This window comes from Acanthochromis polyacanthus, chromosome 8 (assembly GCF_021347895.1).
Source record: "Acanthochromis polyacanthus isolate Apoly-LR-REF ecotype Palm Island chromosome 8, KAUST_Apoly_ChrSc, whole genome shotgun sequence".
Taxonomy (NCBI): domain Eukaryota; kingdom Metazoa; phylum Chordata; class Actinopteri; family Pomacentridae; genus Acanthochromis; species Acanthochromis polyacanthus.
In genome coordinates, this window is record NC_067120.1 from 4,216,875 (window position 1) to 4,243,850 (window position 26,976).

Here is a 26,976-nt window from a genome sequence, read left to right on the forward strand (position 1 = left end):
CTTATTTAAATCACTTTATTGATCTTAATATTTGGATAAGTGTAAAAAAAACAACAACAATACAATCTATTTTTTCAGGTGTGGTCGAGTTGCATTACAAATCTGAATATGCCACGTTTCCCCATGTGTCAGCCAGCAGGTTCCCATTTAAAATTGTTTTTTGGTTTAAAAAAACAAAACAAAACTATGACAAGCTCTTACACGAATGTGTCGGTTTTCAGTTCCATGCAATGATATTCATTAGGCTTTGTACTGTATATGTATATGTGCAAATGCAGGAGTACTACTGAAAATATTCAGAAAAAGATAAAATATAAGACCATTATCATTTAATTAGCAGGGTTCAGTTGTGTAGAAAACATAGCAGCTGTTTTGGAGTTATTATTTTTACACTAACTTCAAAAAACAGGAACATATTCTCAGCATTTAACTTCTACTCCTACCAAGTTCATCTCTTTTCTGCAACATCTCTACAGTCAGAAGGCGATTCCAAAGACATATATTAAATCTATATTCTCTAGATGTCATTCGCTGCTGGTTAACATTTCAGTTCCGTCACAAACACAGAGAACAAAACATCTCCAGAAACCAGCTGGCAGGCGAGCAGTGGCGTTGTCCTTAGCGTTCCCTCTGACATCAGACGACAGAAACGGAGGCAAAGTTCAGGAGTAATGGTGGCCGCTTTCACAACACCATCATTTAAAACCCGCAAAAAGACTGACGCTGTAATACTTTTGGCTCTTCGTTGAACATGACACTAAAAAGGGAGCATTCTTGGGATTTGTTGGGACACGTGTGCAAGTGGAAAAGGTTGGCACAGAGTTTCATTCACAGCAGGACCAGGTCTGATGCCGACAGTCTCACGCGTTGGAGTCGTCGTCTGTTACACTGGGGTTCGGTGAATTTGAAATCTCTTTGAAGAATTCGTCGTCTTTCAGCATGCTCTGGTAGAAGGCATGAGAAAAGAAAAACGTTTAACTTCACAAGCAAAAACTACTGAAACAATCTCTGGGTGGAAAACACTCAGTGCCAAGCTCAGTATTCTCACCGTCAGATTCTGAATACCCTCAGAGAAAGCTCCAATCTGCCTCACAGTTCCCTCAGAGTCCTCCATCTGTGAAAAGACAAACACAGCTCACTGAACTGACATCCTCAACACAATACAGAAACACAAACTGGTGTATACTGTATCCAGCCTAGCCACGCTAGACAACCCACAGCAACGAATTTAATTCTCTGCCAGGGTGGGTCTAGTTACCCTCCTTAAGGCTCGAGGCTGGATTCTCCTAAAACTGGCCGGACCAATCACCATGAAGTGTAGAGTCAGAAGGCGGGCGTAACTAAGTGACGACAGAGGCGTGACGATTCTGATAGAAACAACCGGCGCACAATAAACAGTTATCTTTCGACTCGGCTTTGGCCACAGCCCTTAAAGATTTGAAGCTAAAATTCAACTTGAAAGATAAACAAAGGACGGCACTGAAGTGTTTCATTGAGAAGAAAGACGTATTTGGACTTATGCCGACGGGATATGGCAAATCCTTAATATACCAGTTGGCTCCGCTGGTTGGGAAGCTAATGGGACTTAGCCACAATCCACCGGCGCTCTAGGAACTCTGTCAGCCTATTCGTTGCACTGATTGGTTGTATACCTACCCAATTGCTGCAGAGTGATTTGAAAGACAACCTTTTAGCCCGCCTCCCTCCCTGTCAAACGTGCCTAGACCCTTGCGTCTCCAGAACATGGGTCTAGCGCGGCTAGGCTATACTGTATCTGTAATGAGAGAGAAAAAACAAGCTCACCTGTTCTAGTTTGTCAAGATCATCCTCATAGATTTGGAGCTCGAAGCCTTTCTGGAAGCTTCGACCCTTTGGCATCTCCACGTCCATCGGACACACATACTCCTCGTTCTCTTCCTGCTTCTTCTTCCTCAAACTGCCAAAGTTACCGAATGACAGTTTCTTTGGCTGGTATGAAGAAAGAGAACGCAAGAAATATTAGACAACCAAACAGGAAAGAACAAGTAACCAAGTATCATTTTGACATCTAAATAAACATATCCACACATGCACTACTACTACTTTAAACTATTTTGGCTTTTTTTATTCCTTCTTTTTGTGCATTTAATTTCCACGCAAAAAAATTATATTATTACGGAAAAATTGAAGTTTGAACATGTTACTCATTTCTAAAATCACTCCAGAGAGAAACAAACTTGTCTTGACTACACATTAAGAATCTTCATTAAAAACAGACAATCCTCCGTCCATTACTTTGACTTTAGTGGTTGCAGTAAGCAAAGTGTAGTCTGGGTTTTCAAGACACTCCTGTTTGAGCTGCTGGGCCTCTGAGCCGATGAGCAGGTTGAAATGTGTGGCAAGGTGGCGACGCAGGAGAGTCTTGTTGGGGGGGATGTTCAGCAGCAAAGCCATGGTCTCCACGTTGAATCGTGGCTCCAGAACCTGAGCAGAAAGTGGACGCATCAGGAGTGGACGCATTTGGGGACAGTACTTTCTTCCCAGGCAATCTGAGCACCTAATTTTCTCACCATTAGGCCTCCATGCACGCCGCTGCCTCTCAGGTTAGGAGCATATTCAGCGAGGTCCACAGACCGCAGCCACTCCATCACCCTGTGGTTGGTCCACTGGGAAATCTCTGCAGGCGAAATATTGTTCTACAGACACAAAGCACAGGCAGAAGATGAAAAAAAAAAATCCCAAATTCAAGACAGAGTTCATTTACACACAGCTGTGCAAGGTACTAAGGCCTGCCAAACTATTTCCTTCCTGACGGTGTAACAGAACGCACCTCGTCTGATGGCCTCCGACGCAAACAGTTGGGCTCATAGCTGTTGAGTCGGAGAACCTGAATAGCTCTCTTGATACTGAGGTGATGAAGGACACTTCCCACCTTCAGAGAAAGGAGGTCATCCTGTGGGAAAAGCATCAATCAGTGCCTTATTGTAAAATTCAATCTAAATGTAGCAGAAGCAGCGACTAAGTATTGGTCTTGATTATACGTGATTGCAGACACACATGGACAGATGTGGACAACACAAACTACTGCTAAACTACTTTCTAGGCGCTCAGAGGAGTTTGTTATATAAGTCACTATCTGCTAATGTGTAAAATTAGATTTAGTATTTCAAAAAGTCATTTCTTAAGACTATTTTTCAGAAAATGTGCCTTAAAAATAGTTTAGACAAAATAATAAAGTTATAAGAGATAATAGAAACAATTCCATGTGTCAGTTCTAATGATTTCTCGAGAAAAATAAGGTTTTACTTTCATAATCGATGAATACGATGGTGCTGAGTGTAACAATTCCGATGAGCCACATTTGGAGTTCACCTGCTGCTTTACAATTTATATTTGCCACAAAACAAACTTTATTCTGAAAAACATAGATATTGACAGACTAAAAACAAGTCTAACTAGATTCAAAAGCACATTTATTTCATAAAAAACGAAAGGAAATTACAGCCCTTAGGCGTGTTGCTGCGTCTGTCAAAAAATCAAGTCGGCTGTCAGTCCGGATATCTTGACAAAAAACAGTACAACGAAACATTCTCTGCAATCAATCAACTCACTGAAATATTTCCGACTTAAAAATAAATGATTTGTGGCTAACAGCCCGTCTGTGATCAAAATACATCGATCATATGATAACTAGCTCGCTGTCTGTCAAAAAATAACGTGCATAAGACGTGGTGGTATCTGCTAGATGTATGGCTCCACGTTTGTCAAAAACGTGCCTAGTTTACTATCTTTTCATATGTTTCTATTGATAAGGCAATCATCAAGTGTAATAAAATGTCCTTTGATTAATCAGTAAAAGAATATGAATTTCTAGATGATTTGTTACACATGATTACTCCTTAGCAGATTTTGACTCGTATACATTTGTAGTTGGTTGGCATCTAAAAATTCTGTGCTTGAACATAAACCTTTCTTATTTATTTATTATTTATTGTTTATTTAATAGGGACCAGTGTATACAATAAACATGTATAACACTATGACATTTATAGCCAGAGCTAATTTGCAAAGTCCGTCCCTAGAAGGGCTTTTACAGAAGAGGAGTAGCTGTCTCTCATGGACTTGGGTGATGATGAAATTTACAACATGCTGACACTAGTGGACCATAGTGGACTAGCAAATGTAGAAAGTACAAAAGAACATAACAGCCAATGACTGCTGCAGCAAAAAACTTGAGTCCATGGTGCAGGAGCTGCTGTGAAAAACTCCAAGTTTAAAGAACACCAAAGACGTCAGCATTCTCACAAATATCGTAGTGGTGAGAGCAGGCTGCCTCCACTGGAGCTCATCAGACTCTGTCATAATCCTAACATGAGATGGCACTGGAGTCATCAGGCCCAGTTATCCACAGGCTGTGTGAAGGAGGACATGTCTCTTGTCAACACTCACCACTGTCATGTAGTGCAGCATGCGACCGTCCACCCTCCCTTCGTCAAACTGGGTCTTATACTGAGGCAATCCGATGTCATCCAGCCATCCTGGAAGGAAGCAAAAAGAACAAAGTGTAGTCAGAAGTAAATGAAACTGAAATATGATTAAAACTGGATATACATAAATAAATAGACATAAAAAAAACAAAAACAGTCCCTTTGACCAGCAGTGCATTGATAAACTGTCTCATGTCTTGAACTGGCAGTAGGTACTCACTTGTCACCCAGTTGTAGTCCAGCTTTCCCTTATTATCCTCCTCCTCTGAGCCGAGGGCCTGCAGAGACAGCTGCAGCTTCTTTCTGTGCAGCGGGTGTTTGATGCCCAGCTCCTGAACCGTCCACAAGAAGACAAGTGAAGATTACAAACATCATCCGTCCAGAATTAAACAACAAGTTCAGCACAAGAATACTCTGCCTGTCTGCCAGCATTAGTGAACTTGTTAAATTCTTCTGGTTCATCTCACCCTCTCTAGGTCCTGTTGTGAGGCCTGCAGCAGCGTCTGTCCAGAGGAGATCCAAACACGAGCCATGTTCACATAAAGACCGAGACCCTGCTCCTGCAGCCAATCACAGACCTGATCCTTTGACCAACGCGCAAAAGGAGCGTCCACGTCACTAAGGAACAACAGCAACGGTTTAGAGGTATGCAGGTAGCAAAAGACAGGTATCCAATCAGTGTAAGATTAATTGTGAGCAGAGGTGGGTAGAGCAGCCAAAAATTGTACTCAAGTAAGAGTAACGTTGCTTCAAAGTAATGTCACTCAAGCAGAAGTAAAAAGTAGTCATCCAAAAAAATTACTCAAGTAAGACTAAAAAAGTATTTAGTGAAAAAACTACTTAAGTCCTGAGGAACTGTTTGACTGTAATGTCCGGTTTAATTTTTTAGAAATGATGTGATCAGACAGACAAAAATGTAAAATAATGTGCAAATTCTGGTATTTCCAAATAATAATAAAAAATAGCAAAAATAAATAACATTTTAACAAAATGACTAGTTAAGGCACAAGAAACACAATTTTCCAAATCTCAGTTTTTCACAACATGAAGCTTTGAAACAAATTCCTGAAGTAAGGCAACGTTTGTATGTTTGAACAGTGCAAACTACTTCCAGTGACAACATATACTGTGTTTCACTTTCCTCCAAATAGCACAGGCCCAGCAGATAGAAAATACCAACAGAACTCGGGCTGGACCCGAATATCCAAACATTCGGTGGTTGTGGTGGTGTCAGAAAAATTAATTCGAAGATCCGATTCAAAAGTTTGAAAACACTTTCTGACTTTGATTACTCATGCTGAATGCACAGACTCACTTATTAACTCGTTGGAGGTCACGAGACCAGCCCAGTCTGGGTCCTGCTGTGGCTCGCACTCCTCCCCGCTTGAACTCCCCCTCTGGTAGGTTATCATCCAGGTTAAAAGTGGTAGACTGGCTTCTTTTTAGCCTAAAAAAATAACACGCTCAAGTGTGAATATTAAAAATATCCTCACAGCAACACTCCAAAGTGAACAAGCTCCCACTTTTGTCAAGTCATTTATCATTTTACTGAAGTGTTACGTATTTAGCTATTCTTAAAATCAAGTTAAAGATTCTTGCATCATTTTCTACTCACTTCCCAAAGAGTTTCTTTATTCCTTTGGATTTTTTCTTGTTCTCTGGGGTCGTAGGGAGGGTGTGTGTGCTGTCGCTGTTAGTCGACCTCTGTGGCAGCCCGGCCAAATCCAGATGGTCGGTGCCCTGTCGCTCCGTTTCAGCTGTACAAACAATGCCCACAGATCATCATCAACATCATGAGCATCAGTGTGGGAGACATGCACTGATCGGTGGAGACAGAGCTGCTGCACAGGGCCGATGCAGAGACCCAGAAAACACAGACATACACATGACAACTCCTAGAACTAGACGGACCGAGAGGTCACGGCAGTGGGCATTAAAAGCAGTATGCATGCATCAGACACATTGATATCAGACTGAGTTTTGGAATTTTTAAAAGTTCAAATAATTCATGGTTTTGTTTTAGTTATTAAGATCCAAATAAACGCCTTATTCTATTAACCTGGTTCTCAACACAGATTTGTGTCCGTGGAAGGTTTTGATGGAAAGAAAAAAGTGTAAGCAAACACATGCAGGCACACAAGCAAATCAACAAACACAACATACACAGACTGTATGCTGGACAGACAGCATTTGTGATGAAAGGGTGGTGGTGAGGCTGCGGATGTTAAAGCACTACAGCTACAGAAATATACTAAAAAAAGCATGTCAGCTGAATAGACTGGGCAAGGTACAGATGCACAAAGATACAGGATATGGACGGTAGTTTCCTTTGCTTTCTTTGGAGAACTACTGCAACCCTACCATGACTTGCAGTCTATACTGTACCTAGCATAGGCGCACTCGCACTCCTGCAGCGGTCTTCATGTGTTACAAAGTGCACACAACACAGGGTCCAACAGGAAAAGAACAAAACAAGAGGACAGACATTATGATTGAAATAATAACGGGATTGGAGAGGTGGAACACAGACATGTACATGTATACAGTACACATACGACAGCACATACACAGGACGAAGGGCATACAGGACAGAAACAGACTTCCATAATTAAATGGGGACCACAGTTTGTGTGGGCTGCAAATTATGGTCTTGGTCCATTTAGCGTATCCCATGGGTGTGGCTTGAGAAAATAAAAACTCATACATGGTGAAAGAAAAACCTCCAAGAATATGGCATCCTCCAGTAAACAACCAGAGCTAAGTTAATGTCACACACGATTACACGAATAACACGATGCCAGAACATGCGGTTTGCTCTCACCAAGGTTAGGGGTACTGTTCGTCTTCTTTCCCCCACGGATCTTGAAGAATCCCTTTCCAAAAGATGAACGTGCCTTTCTTGAGCCGAAGCTGTCGTCATCTGTGCTGGCCGGCAGTGTGGCAGAGGGACCGATGGGAGGCTTTTCGCTCATCTTACTGACCTCTTCACTTGTACTCTGAGATACCAAAAATCAAAATCTATATTCACACACACTATACTAGAGGTTGTAGAGCAAATTCTAATGTAAAAAAGGACAAAAGTAGACTTATTGCAAGAAATTAATATAATCGCTGAAAAGGTTTTGGCAAATATGAAATAAATGTTTAAAAAAATAATAGCACAACTGAATTTCCAATATAGAACTTTTCCCCCTTACCTTGTCATTACTGCCCCTGTCCAGGTGGTCCTGGCTCACGGTCTTGGCGGCATCTTGGCTGCAGAGATGACAATCCACAAACATACACACTTGATTTAAAGCGGTTCAGTTAAGATATGCATGTCGGTCTTACATGGTTCTGAGAAACAGCAGTGTGAGGCGACAGGATATAAGAAACTATTGTGACACACATTCTTCTGCCGTGTGGCTTCACTGACACACTTCCTCACACTCTGGATAAAGACCAGAGAGCAAATGAACGTGTGTCAGCCTGCTAACACACAGCGCAGTGCTCGGTATAACCTACTTGTAAACTTGAATGCTGTAAACAAAATACTAATGTAGTTACATCTTAATAGGTGCAATCCTTACTAATAGATATGCAACTACACAATAAAACAGCAAATTTCGAGATCCTTGCTTGCTGTATTAAATTTAAATGTGTTTTCTTTCACCAGAGAAAAATCCTTATATATTTTATACAAATGTATAGATCGCTACCACCTGTGCCACATCGCCTTCCGGCCTCACCAAAATTGGTCACTTTTTGTGGGGTCCATACTTTAGCAGCTCATATCTTTCTATAGGATACCCCCAGAAGTCTCCAACTTTGTAAGTTATCAAACAATTTTGTTTAGAATAGGACAGAGTGGTACGTGGGTCAACATTTAATGTAATTTTAGACCCCTAAAACCTACTCCCGAGTGTGTTTTTGTTAACTTTTAGCATTTTTAGAAGGCTCCTGTGGTCTGTAGAGAGTAGCTTGGAGACTGTGAGGCTACATGTGATGTCAGATGGTTGCTGTGCGCTTGTCTGCCAAATTTCAGCCATCAATTATGTCTAGAAGCTGAGAAATAAGCAGTTAAATAGTGCAAAATCCTAGGCGAGGATTTAGGGGGTGGGTTTAAGCCCAAATTCTAAAAAATTCAAGATCCCATAAGTTTGGAACTAACAGAGCTGGAGCTCTAATTTTTTGCATGGAAAGTTGTTCTGCGTCTATCTTCCATCACAAGAAAATGTAGCCAATGCCAAGATGGTGCAGCAACACCCATTTTTGAAACCACATGAAATGACCCTTTTGATAAAATTTGACTTTGTATAAATGATTTAGAAACCACAATAATTAGGGTGAGGAAAACTTTTTTTTTTTTTTTGCACAGGTGGTGAGCAATCTTCTGCCACAAGTGGTCAGATTTCTAATCATCTGAGTGCATCTAATACTGATGAAAAGACACTATTGTGTTCGCTTTCCACTGGAGTGTGACAGGAAGCCATGTAAGAGACAGAGGACAATGGCATGTTAAAGCCAAACATGTGGCACAACACCACATGTAACCAATGATCTGCCCCAGACGAACGACCACGAGCCAGCCAGTGTCACCAGCTACGATGAAAATCCTTTAAATCAGACACGACAGTTACACATTGAATGTAAATAAATAAAATGTCCAATAACGCAAACAAACAGCACCATGAAAAGCTACAGATGGGCAGTACCTTTCTTGTAAAAATACATTAGTTTCTTTCTACACTAGACTTTGATTTGGAGTACAGCAGTGAATGAAACAGAAAATATTTCACCTTTCTGCATCTGTTGGTGAAGACTCTGAAACTCGCTCTAGATCTGAAGGGCTGGGAGTAGGCGAGGGCTCTTCGCTCAGTCCGTTGAGGCTCTCCAGCTAAGCATGGATCAGAATAAGAAGATGAGACAGATAAAAAATAAACAGGTTTAAAAATGTAAAGCGTGTATGACCTTAAAACATCCACTTCTATATTCCACTGGGGCCTTGAGAACAGTCTAAATCTGCATACACGCTTAGAGTACTGACAGAGGATGTTATTCAGTTAATTGGCTGTCGAGCCCTTCAACGCTCAAAGTGTGAAATTAATGCGGGGTATCAGTGAGTGTTTTACTGAGCCTTTTAGAGTGTAATAATAAGTGAAGTTGCTCAAAGGGAAAAAGGTAAAAACCACAAAACAACTGAATTTATTTTAGTCAACTACTCATTACCAATAAATTTGAAAACGACAGAAAGCAAACAGTATGTGCGGCTTCCAGTGAACACTTTCTTAAACCATCTTTTCTGATACTTTTCGCATTTAAAAACACTCTATCTGGGATGTCAAGTACATCTCATCTACTATGTTGTTGAATGCATTTTTTCAGCACACATCGATCTTCACTCTGACATCACATCATGCAACGCTGTACAAACCTCATCTGGGCTTTTCCTTTTCAGTTGTTCAACATCTGTAACTTCTGGCTTTTCAGATTCCACAGACACAGGGCTGGCACACAAGAATGCAACGGATCCGTCCCCAGGGCTCTCAACATGCTCGTTATCCTTCGTCTTCTCTGAGGTGCACAGTGAATTAGAGGACCATTAAAGACCATGTAATGTGGCAGGAGAAATTTAAAATGACCCAACATGCTCCTCCTTATTTTCTGTCTATATGTTCACAGACATGGGTCAAAGGTAAAAAAAAATAGGTAATTAAAGAAGAAAACAGCCAGAAATTAAAATCAATTGATATTTGTGATAGAAAGCTGTAGAGTTTAATATGTATTAAAAACTGAAAGCTATACAAATCCCTATAAAAACCACTACAATGCTATGAAAAATGTCCAGCTGTAATGTTCACATTGACTCACTCAAGCACTTATTCCTCATTGACATAACTTCAGTGCTGCTCATTTACCAGGATCAAAGTCTAACCTTTCTTTCCTTGCACTGACATCACCATGTCTTGAACTTTCTTGTACCGCAAAAGCGACTGCTTCAGTTCCTCAATCTTACGATCCTGCACATGAAAAGACAATTCAATCACAAATTTTTCATCACAGCTGAGTCCTTTGGTATGATGCAAAGTGAACCGCAGCTTGTAAAATGTACCTTTTCTTCATTTGCTGCCATCAACGACTCAACTGCCTTTTTCATTCTCTGCACTTCCACATCTAGTGAGGGAAAAACAGATTTCAGGCAAAGAACTGTAGAGTTTACGAGGTGAAGGCTCCAACGCTACTGACTGTCATTTTGCCACAAGCTCTGATTTTCAGGTATGCTTTAAACTGAAACACAAATTCCTCTTCTGAGCAACTGCTTCACATATTCAACTTTGTTTGAACCTCTTCCCTTTCAGAGCACACACTCTGATGAGGCACTGTGAGCAATGACCCTTAACATTAGTAATCCTCTGTCTATTTATGCTTTTTCCCTCAGCTTAATTGGCATCAATAAGTAAACCATAACGTGTTCTGCACATAAACTGTTTAATGTTTTGAACTTGTCTGAAATATATGCAGTAGCACAGAAACAAAAAGCCACCCAATGAAATGAATTGCATTCATGTATAAAATTGCTGTAAATTTGGTTATAATTTTACTTTATGAGTATGACAGGATTTTAACCATTAACACACAAATCATCAAGTCTGTACTGAAAACGTCATTTATACATTCACAGCCTGGAAAAAGTATGTGAACCTCTGGGCTATTTCCACTCCTAAATATCATAAGCAACACTATGAGGTCACCAGAAACATTTGCTAATGTTAACCGTACTATGACAAAGGTTCTTTTGCATTAAGCTGGATGGGGTTATAACATTTTGATATTGAAACATATCGACAAAGTGTCTAAATATGGAGACGATTTAGTGGTGTGGCTACACAGAATGCTCAATGAACCACAGGGTAACAGTTAAAGGTTTACAAGAATAGGTGGAGCAGGTTAACATATCTATTCATGTGTCTTTTAAATCATTAAAAAGACTTGGTGCTCATAGCAGGACACGACACAGAAATTTACTGCTCCCTGGCTAAAAGAAGACAAAGAAAACACAAGACAGCATCTTTACGCTCCACAGTGCTGCAGCCTGATGAAACCAGATAACATCCTTTTGGACGTGAAAAGACAGACAGTTCACCATCATTGAGGGGAATTTCCAAGCTTATCACAAGTAAGGTATCTTACAGGCTAATGTCAGGGTGGCTGTCTGCCCGCTGCAGCTCAGCAGTAGCTGCACGAGGCGGCAGGACAGTCATTACTGTAAACATCAAAGTGAATCTACAGAATGGCTTTAAACAAAGAAAACCCTCCTTTTGTAGTGGCTGAGTCAAAGCGCAGACAAGAACCCAACAGAGATACGATACAGCGACCTCAAGACAGCTGTTCACAAAATAACATGGCTGAGCTAAACCAGATTAATGCAGAAGAACGGTCCAAAGACGTCTCCTAGACTTTTTCTAAATCTGATCTCTGGCTACTGGACATGCTCGTTTGAGATTATTACTGCCAAAGAAAGTTTGAAAAGTTATTAAATCCAAGGGTTCACTTACTTTTCCCAATTGCAAAGTGAATGTTTATTGGGTGTGCTCAATAAAGGCATGAAAGACAAGTGTGTGTTGCTGCTGGCCAGCTGTGGTAATCTGGACAGCTTTATGGGGAGAGTGTGTGCTGCAAGCGAAAAATGAAACTGTTCTATGTAAGTGAATACATACATACATATATAAGTGATGGATACAAAGACATAAAGATAGCTCTTACAACAGAGATACTGTCAGACAACAGTGAACAGGACAATGACATAACAGGTTAGCAGGGCACACAATGGTTGTTGGTGTGAGCAAGGGAAGATTTAGAGGACTTTGAGGAGAAGTGTTGGGGGATACAGGAGGTGATTATAGTGGGAGGACATCGGTAAGAAGGATGAGTGAGCAGCCTGAATAGTTACAACAGAGTTCATTCCTCATTCCTGCTGAAAACACAAAGCAAACAGTTCTTGTTGCTGTTTTAGATGGACATTAAAAACACAGGGACAAGAGGTATGGAAGACCTTAGATTTGTTCCATTCAAAAATCAGAAAAATTAAAGTTGAACTGAGATGTGGTGCTCTGTGGTGAGGTACTGGCACTCTGATGGGTTATAATGGACAAGCAGAGTTCAGATGGCTCATGCTCGTTCATGCAAACAGGGGTTGGGGTGGGTGCAATAAGCGCGGTAATAAATATAAGCATAAAAACCCCCCTTACGTTTTTCTTTCAGCCTCTTTCTAAGAGTTTCATCTGGATGAGAGACTAAACAGGACAAAACATATTGAAACAAAAGGCGGCAAAACTTTATCCTAATGCATTTCTAATTATGAGCAGATATTACCACTCACTCATGACATGAATTAAGCCCTTTTCAGACATTCGCTTCATTCAATTAATCTGACTTCAACTGCACATGTCAGCTTCATGTGAACACACAACCTGGTGACAGCAATCTCGGCGGGTTGGACCTAGTAACACTTCTGTATCACTTTTAAGATGGCACAAGTCTGAACTGCAAGCAGTCAGATTAACAGAATGGCACACATATGGTACTCTGAAATGTCTGATTCAATTTTGGGATGGCTTTTTTTTTTTTGAATTTTAGCACTAACAACAGTTCAAAAACATCACAGATTACCCACAATGTTATGTCTATTACAAGCTGAAATGTCCATAAAGATAAAACTTTATTGCAATTAAGACTAGTTAGCATCATCCTCGACTCGGGGACAGGATGAGCAAATCACTGCACTTTCCTTTACATCAGACAAATGAGCTGTCACACAGAGTCACAGTTTAGAAGCTACAGTTCGATTATTTCTTTCTAAGCAGCCATCCTCAGGTTAAGTCTGAAGCTCCGTCGTTGCTATAAAAATATTTTTAATTTTACAGCTAGTGAAGTAGTTAACTTAACATCACACAGAATTTTCAGTGTTTAAGAAATTTGAAATGAAGTCGGCTATTATTTTCTGGACAGTTTGACCAGCTTGCTATTAGTTCTAGTCTTTTAACTATAAGTGCATTATTATGTATTTTGCATTCCCTGATGTCAATCCAATGTCACATTTAGAACAAATGTTGTGGCCTTGGGGACATCTGAATGAAGCTGTCAGGAGCACTGACGTTAAAGTGCCATCAGTTTAACAATTGACCCTTCGCTAAGCCCCTCCCACAAATGGCTACTGTCCAATCCTACCTTAGCAACTGTAACTAGGGACGAGAGGTCTGTCAAGCTTTCAGCAGAAGACAATATGGCGAAGTGGTGTACGTACGGTACTTGCAAGTCCGACACTCGTTATCCTCAAAGCTTGGAGGGCGGTGTTGATTTTTTTGCATTCCCCAAGCCAAAGACAAGAAGAAAGGCACCGCGTGTGGATTAAGCAGTGTGGGAGACCGACGCATGATCAGCTGAATCCCTCCAAAATCAATAAGAACACCTACGTCTGTTCTAAGGTAAGTTGCTAGCTAACATTAGCTAACCGTAGCTCTGTGTGTTAGGTCAGATAACATTAGCAAAGAAAGACGTCTCAATGGAAGGTTACTTCTCTTAAAACTTGAGCTACTGTGTATTATTTGAGCAAAATAAATACTGGTGATATATAGAGATCAGCCCCACTATATGTGAGCAATATCCTGGCGCGCTGTAAACAAACACAAATTTAGCTTAGCAAGAAATGGGCAGACACATGATAATGACAGTTGACATAACATTAATTTAAATGTATATAATACATATCGGCTTACCCTGCTGTACAAGAACATTGTTGTTCTTGTATATGATTATTTTGGACGTGAAGTGACAATACATGAGGTGTTTGGCGCTTACACTGAGATCTGTGCGCTTTTCCCTCTATTTTAACGTCCTCTTCATTTGCACTCCGCCAACATTTAATGTAGTTCTCAAAAGCATATTGGAGACCCTTCTGTCTGCTTCTCTCTGATATCGCTGTAGAATATGTCCAGAAATTTCCACATATCTCCTGAGAAATATCACTCACTGGTACTGCTAAAAACTCCATATTTCATGCTCGGAGGGAAAGCTTGACAGGCGTAGCAACAGTAACCAAGGGGGGCGGGGCTTAGCGAAGGGTCAATTGCTAAAACCAGTAATGTTATGTATCCCATGTCTGAAAAGGGCTTTAGAGACAACAAACAATCAGGCATGCTCATCTTCATTGTGATTTGACTGGTTGTTCTCACCTCTCTCTGCGGGATCTGCACTGCTAGGGGAGACGGCTTTGAAGCCCGTATCGTCCTGTAGCCTCCTCATCTCTCCATCTTTGCCCTCCAGCTGCCTCCTCAGTATGGCAAGCTCCTCCTGGTAAACGGGACAACGGTGAGAATATTTCCTCCGCAGTGACATCACCTCCCCCACCCCAACTCAACACTACAAACAAACCACAACACAAAGGTTCACAGACGCTGACGTGGCGCACAGACACGCAAGCCACACCTGCTCGAAGGGTACCGTGTGTGAGGTGGGTGGTAAGCACAGACGTCTGGGAGGGTTGAGGCAATAACAAATACACAAGCCTTTATAGAAACAACATATTTAAGTGACCAGAACAGCAATGGAGCACAGTGAGAGACACATTAAACTGTAGGTTTTAATAGAGAGGGTCAGAAAAAAGGAAATCAGTGGGACAAGTGTAAAGAGGGATAAAGAAAAGCACAGGAAACAGAACTCTGCCAACTTTAGAAAAAAAATAACCCAAAATTAAAGCATACCTGTGGTTTAAAAAATGTGAGCGGCGGCTGAAACTAGTGCCTTGTAGATGCCGACTTGAGGAAGTGGTATTTTTGATTGCGCTTGACTTTTAACATTTTACTATAGTGCATGGTTAAGTAAATTCAGTGATTTCATTGTTTGCAAAGAAATGACATCATTTTACCAAAAAAGGTTAAAAAAAAAACTGCAGCAGAACAGATTTTTTTTTTTTTTGGCCTCAAAAATAAATAAAGAAAAACAGAAGAGGAGCCAAAGGGAGAGGTCAAAAACCATAATCATACAGCAAGCACAACAATCATCCTGAGAAAAGCCAACCTTCATAGCCTGGAGTATGTGCTCTCTCCTCTGTTTCTCATACTGCATCTGGCCCATTTTGATTTTCAGGCTAGAAAGCTTGGCCATTAGTGACTAGCAGTAGAGAGAAAAACCAAGGGGGAAAAAAAGAAAATAGAGATGCAAGAAGATGTGAAGATAGAAGAGGTAAAGAAAGTGGAATATCCAAGATTCTAACAAAGGTATCAAAAGTGTAAAGCAGGTTAAAAATAGGCAGCTCACAAATTAATGTGCAGTTTTAAACTTTGTGGGTAAAAACTTCAAAAGATACATTTCATCCTAAAGTTCAGCCGAGATAAAACAGAGACCATTCAATACACTCGTGTCAAATGAACAAGCTATCCTAGAGGTCATGTTGGGTCATAACAGCACAGAGAACTCTATTTCAAGCCTTAAAAACAGCCACCAGAATTTCTGAATAAATCCTGAACAAAATGATTAGATCTCATTGGAAAGTGCTAACAGAAGCAGACAAAGAGATGGTATGATGTAACTGATCTGACTTACACAAAAGGAGAGTACAGTCGTGGTCAAAAGTTTACATACACTTGTAAAGAACATAATGTCATTGGTCACTTTTTCTGTTAACTTATAATAAAGTCATAAAAGAACCAAACTTCATGAATGTTTTAGTGACAAAGAAGTATCTGTTCCAATCACTCTATCAGAGAAAAATCAGAGTTGTAGAAATAACTGGAACCTCAAGAGAGTCATGACATTATGTTCTTTACAAGCGTACGTAAACCTTTGACCACGACTGTAGGTGTGAACGAAGCGACAGTAATCTATTGTGAACAAAACGGTGGCATGACTGACTTTTTTCTGATTCCTATTAGTGAGGTTGACCAAATAGTTCTAAAACATTTCAACAGCAAGATGGGTTCTGTGGGAAAAACAGGAGAAGATAACTCCTGGAAAAACACAACCAGTCAGAAAAGAGGTCTGTGACAACTCACCTTTGTAGATTTAAGTTTCTTTTCATACTGTAGTTTCTCACTTTCCAGGTCTGTCAATCTGTACCGCAGTTCATTAATTTCAAGAATCAAATCCTGAAAGAAGATAAGTGCAAGTCACAGAATGATCATGTGATAGAAGCACCTAAAGTACTGGGGACTGAGACAATTACATGTCTTTTCAAATGGCAGCTGATTATTTCCACACTAAGTTTCATTGTGACAGCTCCTGGTTAGAAGTAAAGTAAAAATGATCAGCCTTCTTATATAGCATTCATATAAGCAAACCGGTACAGTGAAGACAAACTATCAGGCATGTCCTCATACGTTTAGAGGGAATTCTTCAGAGATTAAGTGCTTCAAAGCAGCAGTGATAAAATGAGAGGAAGCTGCTAGTAGAAAAGAACTGATTTATGTGCTGTGAGGCGGAACATAGACAGCAGCTTTTTGTTCCACTGGGGTGGAAGAGACGACCGCACTGCTACAACAATAACATGACGTGTTTGAAAGCTTTCCAAGCATTCTGCATGGTTCATCTGGGAGCAGATATCTCCCCATCTCCAGTAAACAAATGGTTGGCAGCTTAGTCTTTAAAAAGCTTTTGACTGGAGGGCAATAAATCCAAATACAGTAAAAAAAAAAGTAAATAAAGTCTTAGGTTTATAATCACAACAAGCACTGCAGCCGTACCTCTCATGGCTTGTTCAGTGAACGCTGAAACTTCTTTGTGGTGCTGTAAATTTTCTGACTTTTTTTCTAATTAACTTACAAGCCAGAAGTTGAGACGGACGATAAAATAAGACCCTCTCGCACACAGGTGTTAGACAACACAAATGAATGTTTGTTTAGCAAGTGTGAGAATGTGTGTGCATGCGTGTGTGTTTGCTCAGCAAGATTAAAATGAAACAGTCAGAAACAAGGACTCCTGTTCTGAGCTTTAATTCATGTACCTCACTGTCCCTGAATCTGTCATCAAAGTCTAGCCTGTCCTTCTGTATGCCGTTCAGCTTCAGCTTGAGGTTGGACACTTCAGACATCAGCTCGATCTTCTGGTTCTCCAGTGCACCTCTGCACAGCAGCTCCTACAATGACAAACAATGTCAGTCTAAAAAAACAACTCTGTGGTTGAATAACCCACTAGTACTGGCATTGTTGCTGTAAATATATGCTCTCAGTAAACAGTCATATCTCAGTAACTGACAATTACAAGGAGAAACCTCTTCTTCACCCACTGTTTGCAGACTAGACATAGACTTGACACACTGGTAATGCTACATTTATCCAACAGAGCAGATGTTTATTAACAAAAGGACATGAACTCAAATGTTCCAGTTAAAGTCAGCGCCACTCCCACACATGTGCACCATGTTAAGGCCTTATTATTGCACGGCCCTCATGAGTAAACAAGCCTTATTCTATATGAAAGCACCCACACACACCTGTTGCAGCATCTCCTCAGTGGAGTTGAGTTTCTCTCTGTGCTCATCCAAACATATATCCAGATCCCGAATCTTCTCTCCCTGAGCCTCCACCTGGTCCGTCAGCACACTCACCTGCAAGGAACCAAGGTGTTAAGGACATTTTATGTCTATCCTGCATAGATACGATAAGCCTTTGTGGCAAGCACAGGTAAAATTATACATTACATGAATTGTTCGATAGCTACCTGAAGCACCAAAGACTCCTTATCACTCTCTAGTCGGGAAAGCCTTTCCTGGTAGTGGTCACCTCCACTCAAAGAGATGTGCCCATTGGACTGCAAGGACAGGAAAAAAAGGGATAAGACAAAATTATAGCGGGTACTGTATTAGAACTTTTCGAGTGCAGTGTGTACAGGTAAGTTACTTAATTCTGATGATCTTATAAACCTTCAAGATTTCAATGTTCAAACAATAGTGACAGATTAAGTACTTCACATGCAGCAGTGACGAGCCACACTACTTGACCCTGCACAAACAAAACCTTACATGGCTGAAAAGAAAGCTCACATTCAGACTGCTGTACTCAGAGTGAGTTACAGCATTACACAAAAACTCTGCCTGGCCCGCAGCCCATCACTTTCCCAAACACCACTCTGATTCCCAAGATGTCAGCGTGTCCCTCGCTGCACACTGGCTGCAACAATGACAACACCAGCAATTTGTCTTGCGTTCCCAGGACACTCAGCAGAACAGGACAATCGTGTTTCTCTGAGCAAACAAGTCAGCTGTATAACTGCACACAGGACTGTTTGCTCACGGTGTTCTGCATTCAGAAATTTAATGTAGCACGAAGAGCCACATTTATCAGAATCAAACCAGCTCAAAAATCACGGGAAAAATGTCTTCCACGACAACACGGCTCACTGATTTAAAAAAATGCAAATCTCAAGGTGAATTGAAGCCTTCATGCAGTAAAAAAGCAACACCAGAGCTATTTAATGGCTTTTGTGTGACTGTCTAGATAAACCAGTTGTGCACAGTGGTGAAAAGATCTGCCCTGAGGCTACTCTATTCTGATGAAAACTAAAGAGGTCAGAGTGACTTCATTGCATCATCTTCTGAAAGGAAACTACCACACCTGCGCTTAATTCTTCACCAAATCTATCCAATCTAAATATCACTGTTATTTTAAAGCTCTTAGAGTCTACTACGGCATGAATGTGTCTTTTTATACATAAGGCTCTCACCAGGTGACCATGGAGCCACTCGACCAAGCTGTCAGCTGTGGAATCAGGTATCTGGCAGCGTAGACTCTCCCTTTCCTCTGTGTCCATCAACTCCAGGACGCTTCTCAGGTCTTCCAAAAGGTGAAGCGCCCGCAAACTACCCATGAAAGGGGATGTAGGCGACTGGCAGTCAAAAATACCATTGGAGTAGTCCAGAGCCTTGGAGCCTGAGGCAAAAAGTGCAATGGGAGAGGCGAAAATTTTAGGAGGAAGTAGAGCCTAAAGATAGAGACAGATATGCTATCCTATAATTCACATTGCAATTACTTTGACAAGATTAACTGAGTTACAGCGCTGATTTTAATAGAACAGAGAAGACAATGGAACATTTTGTGGCTCATGTTCATGTGAGCATACAGAGTAACAATTCACTGTGGCTTACGAGCAACACGACTACTTCTGTTGTAGATGAAACATTTCAGTATGCAATCACAGGCCGAAGTGCAATACATAATGCCAATAATGTTATTCAAAGACAACTATTCAAAGCATCTGATCCTCTGGAGCCACATCCAGCATCTCTAAAAGATCTTCCAATACTACAATATAGAATAAATATGCTAAATAGTAAATTTACACATAACACAAGATGGTATTTGTACAAATCATGATTTCACTCTTGTTGAACATGGCTTAGAGTCACACTGCCTAAATAAGTACAGAAAAAACTGTAAAATCTCCCTGACAAACATGGAGTGCCAGACATCACATGATAGCTATCTGAAATGCCTTCTCTGCATCAAGTCATAGCAAGACACCAGATAAAGTCTTATCAGTGTTGACAAAGCCTGGAAGGGTGATATCTTTGTTGCTTTATCCTTTACCCCACACAACTATAAAAAACAAAATCACAATATAACTGCTTTAACTACTAAACAGTCAAGATAAAACGTTGATGCATAATGCAGTTGGAGAGCTTTACCTGCTATGATGCCATCCATCTGCTCCAGGGCAGCGGCCAACATGTCGCTGGCATCAGACATCATCTTCAGTCACTGATATTCCTTTAGGGAACAATGAAATCATGTAAAAAGATCTTTAAACCTGCTATCCGATTCTTTCAATGTTACTGTATATTTGTCCCCGTTTCCTGAAAAGCACCACAAAACACGTACTGCCCGGATTTACTGACCTGTACAATAATTTAACGGCATGAAGCACTGCATTTAAATAACATTTCTGCCATCAAGTCAAGTCAAGCCACCTTTATTTAATTAATGTAAAACTACAGCTGCTGAGCCAAAGTATTTTCTGGTCGAGGGAATAAGAGATTCATAAGATTCCACAAGTAATATAAAGGAAACAAGGAGCTGACATGAAACACAAAGGAATTTAGTAAACTAGCTGCATGCTCTGAAGACCTTAGTCTAGTCTGTGGAGGAAAAAAGTCACTGCAGCTGCTGGTGTGTGTGCTTGACGTGTGAATATCAACAAAGTTTGAAGAGGACAAATTTGTGAGCTGGAGTTGACTGTAACAGCTAAGCCAAGCACTGCATCTAAATGGTTTCTTGATAACCTGGGTCATTGTCAGCTTAAAACGACAAACAAAAACAACTTATGGATAAATGCTCTGTCTGTGTAGTTGTTCTAGTTTCTTGTGCTCAATGCTGGAGAGATCTTATGTAGACTCTGTCAGTGTACGACTGATGAATAATGCATTTCAGAATATCAATCAGGCCATTTACTTTAAATATTGGCACACTGAATGTCCTCCCAATAAGACACTGGACACTTTGTTGGATCACAGCGAAGATACATTTTAGTCTCCCAGTCTTGGCCGTCTGCCCAAACAGCACAGCAGTTCCTTTATCTCTGAGCGTTTAATCAAAAGGCACTGCTGTATATTCATGCACGCTTAAACATGAATATAAAAGGCACTAATCTGCACACAAGCACGCATACACACCTCTTCCTTTAATCGGCTGCCTCAAATCCTGGGAGTGCCCAACGCTGGGACGTAGCACCCTTTTCAAACTTTATGGAAAACACCCACAGACCTAGCACTGTTATTTCAGCATTTCTGTGGTCACGTTTTCCATTATGTGTAAAATAAGCATGCACTAAAACATACGATTCCTCACAACACACAGCAGGCTGACAGGAGATGAGAGGACCCAGCATGTCATCAGTCAGCTCCACAGTGAACTGCTGAGTGGTTTCCAGCAGTAAAGTTTTGCATTTTGGGGGGGGGGGGGGGGGGGGGGGTGTGTGCTTCTCTTTGGCAACCAACGCTGCTGCTTGTCCCATTCTTGCAAGAGGCACACAGATATGACATGCAAAAGAGAGATAGAAGAAAATAGACTAACTCATATATACAAAAACAAGTAATTAAAAATATGAAGGGTGCAAAACTACAGCCACTTACTATACTCCAGGAACAAAATACTTCAGCATTTAACAGCATCTTGCAAAGTTTGGATAGTGGTGACTCAAACTGGAATGAAAGCCTGTAAGGCATCTCCTTCAAAAACCTGACTCAGGTTTTCTCTCACAGCAGAAAGGCAAATGTGGGTAAGGTTAACACATGGCTTTCAGCAAACATACTTCAAACTCATCAGGTCAAGACCAGACATGCTGCTTTGAAACCTGCTGTCCATGTGTCAGCCAGTGCGAAAGAAGCGTAAAAAGACCCTGTCTGAGCACTTCCTTTCTTTTATTCTAGATCCACGACGGAGTCCAGCACAAAAAAAATCCCTAATTACAGAGAAGTGCACTCTGTCCTCAAGTCCTGGGAAGCCTCCATGGTTTGTTACTCATACGTAAACACAAGAGAGTTGTCTAGCAAGAACGCAAGGTGACTTTGCCCATGCCGTCTTTTCAAAACAAAGGCTTTGGACTGGAATGTTTTTAGGACTACAACTAATAAGTATTTTCTTGATTAATAAATTACCTGTTTTTAATGTGTTCTCTGTAGAGAACACAGTGAAAATTAACCTTTATATTTCTTTCACTGCCTGACCAAAGGGGAAAACCAGCAGAACAGCAGCAAATGTTCACATCTGAGCAGCTGGCAAATGTAGGTAAATGACGGACACTGTTGATGAAAAAAACTGATTCATTTTTCGGTCAGTGGATTGGATTAATCATTTAAGCTTAAGTTTGTCGCTATTTTATGAAGGATTAAAAGAGAATCAGGGAGGGACATACAAGTATTTAAGTAGATACAGCGCCCTCCATAATTATTGGCACCCCGTGGTTAAGATGTGTTGAAAGCCTTAAAATAAATCCAGTTTTTATTGCACAAGCATACTCTGACACTGAAAATTGTAGAAAAATGTATTATAGGAAGATTAGGTGCTGTTTTGGTGGCAAAAGGGGGTTGTACAAAGTATTAAAATCAGTGGAGCTAATAATTGTGGCACACATGATTTGATGTAAACGAATTATTTCTTAATGTGTGATTTTTTTTCCCAGTGAATAAACGCACTTGAATTAAAGGTTGGATTTTCCTCTTTTTTTTCCATTGTTTTTAATATTATTTAGAAAAAAAAATGAATTTATTAGAAGCTAAAGAACACATCTTAACCAGGGGTGCCAATAATTATGGAGGGCGCTGCATATCCCATCTGTGTGTTTTCTATCAAAGGAGACATCTCAAAAATCCCAACAAGCATGCATCGCTCTCAAAAACAGAGTCTCACTGTCTGTCTTTCTATACGCACCACTAACAGCAACCATAAGACACACAGAGAGGGCTATTGTTCATCGTAGCAGGGTGTTTTGACTGAGAGGAATAAGAGGACAAAGACAGAAAAAAACGTGCAATGCTACAGTACACATGGTGCTCACAACACCTGCCTGCAAACATACGAAAGAAGGAGAGAAAAGAAATGAATTCAAAAAGCTTTATGCCCCTTGGTGAAAACAGCCATGTAATTCACTGAGACACGCAGAGAATAATGAATACAACGGGGAGAGTGGACCGCTATAATTGCTTTTCTTCAGCTCTGGTCCCTTTAGGCAAAGAGAGCCATCATAACCCATCCTATCTGGACACTCTACATAGAGTTCCAGTATTCTTGGTTAAAAACAGAGACGATCTTGTAATGCCTTATTCCCAAATGACTGGTAATCTATGCTGCTGAGCATGTACAGGAAACAGAAAACAAAATAGAAGCCTCAGGGTCACTTGTCTCTGAGGAATGAGAGTTTACAGCTGCAATTCATCCGACTTAACAGCCTGCTTTGAGATGAGTTGCCATGGTGGTAAGAAGACATGAAGACAAAGGAATGTACAAACCAGGCATAGCTCACACAGCAGATCGCTTCACTTGTTCTGTTCTTATCTGTGTAAGGTGATGATTTCCATGGACATGTTGGGATAGAACCCAGTCTCCCGGCATGAAGACACTTTCTATGTTTTGACTCGCGCAGGCCTTGAATCATTCCTCACCTGTACACGGTGTTTCCATGAGAAGACCTGAACTCTGTCTGGCACACCTCGTTTTGTTTAACCTCAAACAGGGAACAGCCTTTTTTTTTGCACTGAAATGCTTAAGGGCAACAAAATACAGAATCAACATGTTGTTTTGTATCAAAGTGTGCCGCTTTTCTGTACGTACCAACAGGGTGCATTTAAGATCCATCCATATGTGATGCACCATTTACAAGATAAACTATGAGAAACTGTTGTGATTTGAGCTCATGTTGCGTCTCCAGGTTAACACATGCATGACACCGAGAAGCGTGGTAAGAAGGCTGTGTCTCCAGTGATTTACTGAGTGTACACAGGATTGGCCGCCTGCAGGGCGCTGCTCTGGAATAACCTGCAGCTATTTCCAACCTGGGTGAGCGGGCAGAATACATCATCACTAATTTTACACTACCATACAACAAGGTCTATATGAAAACAAGATGTGTATAAAGAGGAGGGAGACTTTTCTCTATAAAAAACCTGGCTGGAAATAAAAATAAAAAACCTGAAAGGCACCAGTGTAATGAGTGCCGCAATGTAAACACGGTGAACAAAAGATGGAAGTTTCATTTTAGAAGAAAAACCGCTTTCATGTGATAAAATCTCCAGGATTTTTCCTGCCCCTATACAGTATATGCACCAGGTCATAGCAGAAATTCATTTATGTTGGACAGCAGCGCACATTCCTTTCAGAGTACTCTCCACTGCACAAGTATACCTTAACCTTACTGAAAAGCTATTCATTTTGGACATCGATGCAAATGTGATGAAATGCAACACTGAATCGTGTACACGTGGTGCAGGGGAGTGGTTATGTTTCAGCTGAAGGTTTACATAAAGTTGTCTTGTTGTGTACAAGACTACACAGTGTCACTGAAGTCAGTAAAATCACCTTTGCAGATATTTTCAGCTGTTTTTCTTTCTAAATTCCATGTAATTTTTTTGCTGCAGTGAAGGAGCCAGAATAAGAGCCCTGGGACTTTCCCTAACATGTGGCTAATAATTATCCTAAAAACGTTACATTTACAATAAGACAACAAATGCCATAATTAAGTCTAAAGCACTGCAGAGACAGGAACGTCAAAAAGTCAAAACCAACTAACTGCTTTAGTGAGGTGAGTAGCAGAGTTATTCTGACGGACCATCTGGAATTTGGTGTTGTTTTGGAAAACAATTTAAAAAAGGGCGACCAAACAATTTAGAGATCAACTTGAGGGTAAAACAACAACTAACCGAGTTTCATAAGTCTAAAACCAGAAGAAAAAACACTCCATGTAAGTGACTTTACAGTCTGGGTCGGTTCACCTTGGATAAAACCTCGGTACCAAACCTCCAGAGTCAGCAGCACTACAAGGCAACACCAAACCAGACGAGGTTCAGTTCATGCAAAAAGAGGTAGCTTCAGGCACCGGGAGGAACTAACCGCAGGTCTGGCTGAGTCTGGAGATGTGGCGAAGTCATAAACTAGAGTCAGACTGATTTTTCCAGTCTGACATGGTGATTTACTGGTTCGATATCGCACTATTTGTTAAGCTACAACTTCACCGCTAAGTTGTAGTGAGATATACGTAGACAACACTTGCTATCAACTTTTTCTTATCGTTCAAACGCCCAAAAATGTCCAAAAAATTATCCGTAACTGAACTTACCGGTTAGTTACATTGCAATTAGAAAGACTAATACCTCCTAAGAGTGTTCATAAATCCCCGAGACCCATTTTTTAAAATTGTTTTTACAGATAAACGCTAAAATAAGACAAAAACGACCGTTAACAGTTACTACGCTGGGGAAACGTGTACGAGCCCTAGAAGCAGTTTTGTTTGCTAACTTTAAAAAAAAAAAAACGTTTTAAAAAAAATCACAGACTAAACAAAACCTCAGCGGACTCACTCACCGAAACTCCACTTCAAATAAATGCAATATTTCCGTTCGTTCGTTCCGTCTGGTTTCGGTTTTTTTACAAACTCCACAGCACTCGGTTTGTGAATTTCTCCCACCAGTAGCCGCTACCCCTCGACCGTCCGCGGAGCTACGCCATGATGTCGAAGTAAGAGGGCCGCTGGAAAACCTGGGACGTCATGCCTGGAAAACCCCGCCCTGCTTCGGCCTGGATGGGCCCTGATTGGCCTGGAGACCAGGAACCGTTTAGAAAATGGGAGTCCCGCCGCCTTTAAGTAACATCACAAAATAGGACATAGGAATTTCCTTTGGGATAGTTACCAATTCCATACTTATGTCAGCAACCCACAGCACTCAAACACTGCATGATAAGAAGCAGCTTTATTTATCTGTTTATTTAAAGTAACCAGGAACAACCACAATCAACATTCGCTTCCAGGCACAACGGTTTGTGACACCACGTTTTCCCAGATTCCCATAATACTGGAAATAGTCCGTATTTTTTGCTGTAACCGAACGCAGTACATTCCTCGAAGTCTGGAGCATCAAATTTGAAGAGGCACAGGCGACATCATGTGGTCGACTAGTGTTAGTGATGCAGTAAGTATTATACCTCCTGTTGTCTTCATTTATTGGCACCAAAATATATCGTTTCCTTGTCTGAAAAAATCCCAAAATTCACCCAAAAAAAATCCCAAATTTCTGAAAATTTGCAAAACCTTCAGGGAGAAAATTCCAAAAACTCATTAAAAGTTTCCCTTTACAAAAAGCAACCCGAATTTAGAGAGAAAATTCTTTTTCTATTTTCCATTTTCAAAAAATGACTAAAAATCTACCAAAAAATCCCCAAAATATCTAAAGTGATAACATATAAATCAGTAAAATGTGTAATATTTTCTTTAATTTCTTTAAGAACATTTACCAAAAAATTGTGAATGTTCTCAACAAACATTTTTTTAACATTTCTTTTTTTCCACTAAAAAAAATTCCAAAAATTCCCAAAAATGTTGAAAATGTGGATATCAGGAGTTTCACTGTGAAAATATTTATTTTTTTCCACATTTTCAAACTTTAAAAAGGCTTAATTTGACCCAGGACGTCACGAGGGTCAATTCCATCCATCCATTCTCTATACACCGCTTTATCCTCACTTGGGTCGTGGGGGGGGGGGGGGGGGGGGGGTGCTGGAGTGGCATCCCAGCTGACTCGGGCGAAGGGTACACCCTGGACAGGTCGCCAGTCTGTCACAGGGCTACATATACAGACACACAATCACACTCACATTCACACCTACGGGCAATTTAGAGTAACCAATTAACCTCAGCATATTTTTGGACTGTGGGAGGAAGTGCCCAGAGAAAGCCCACGCATGCACAGAGAGAACATGCAAACTCCATGCAGAAAGATCCCAGGCCCACCCCGGGATTTGAACCAGGGATCTTCTTGCTGCAAGGCGAAAGTGCT

General features: G+C 40.7%; 1 protein-coding gene across 9 annotated transcripts; it reads right to left on the reverse strand.

Annotated features, from left to right (window-relative positions):
* ppfibp1b (PPFIA binding protein 1b) lies at nucleotides 1–25,675 on the reverse strand. 9 transcript variants are annotated; one of them, XM_051952024.1, is made up of 28 exons: nucleotides 25,508–25,675; nucleotides 20,122–20,203; nucleotides 19,161–19,366; nucleotides 18,159–18,248; nucleotides 17,932–18,045; nucleotides 17,443–17,574; nucleotides 16,496–16,588; nucleotides 15,522–15,614; nucleotides 14,678–14,795; nucleotides 12,695–12,739; nucleotides 10,558–10,619; nucleotides 10,381–10,465; nucleotides 9,880–10,019; nucleotides 9,245–9,342; nucleotides 7,664–7,721; nucleotides 7,288–7,462; nucleotides 6,852–6,884; nucleotides 6,082–6,223; nucleotides 5,782–5,913; nucleotides 4,934–5,084; nucleotides 4,687–4,798; nucleotides 4,429–4,517; nucleotides 2,810–2,932; nucleotides 2,550–2,675; nucleotides 2,275–2,463; nucleotides 1,804–1,968; nucleotides 1,049–1,114; nucleotides 1–944 (listed from the first exon to the last, which is right to left on the reverse strand). In XM_051952024.1, exons 2-28 carry the CDS (start codon nucleotides 20,183–20,185, stop codon nucleotides 861–863), a joined length of 2,985 nt encoding a protein of 994 aa, XP_051807984.1. In that variant the 5' UTR covers nucleotides 20,186–20,203; nucleotides 25,508–25,675; the 3' UTR covers nucleotides 1–860. The 9 variants fall into 9 exon arrangements, with proteins under 9 accessions (XP_051807984.1, XP_051807983.1, XP_022056249.1 ...); XM_051952023.1 differs by having other exon boundaries at nucleotides 7,664–7,724; nucleotides 25,508–25,674; XM_022200557.2 differs by lacking the exon at nucleotides 15,522–15,614 and having other exon boundaries at nucleotides 25,508–25,674.
* Between the last annotated feature and the right edge of the window lie 1,301 nt (nucleotides 25,676–26,976).

Bases quoted from the DNA above. Each gene is read 5' to 3' on its own strand.
- ppfibp1b (XM_051952023.1), bottom strand. From the start codon at position 20,185: ATGATGTCTGATGCCAGCGACATGTTGGCCGCTGCCCTGGAGCAGATG. The intron at 7,463-7,663 runs GTAAGGGGGAAA...TTGGTATCTCAG, and splicing joins ACAGGGGCAGTAATGACAAG to AGTACAAGTGAAGAGGTCAG. The intron at 2,464-2,549 runs GTGAGAAAATTA...CTTTCTGCTCAG, and splicing joins GCGTGCATGGAGGCCTAATG to GTTCTGGAGCCACGATTCAA.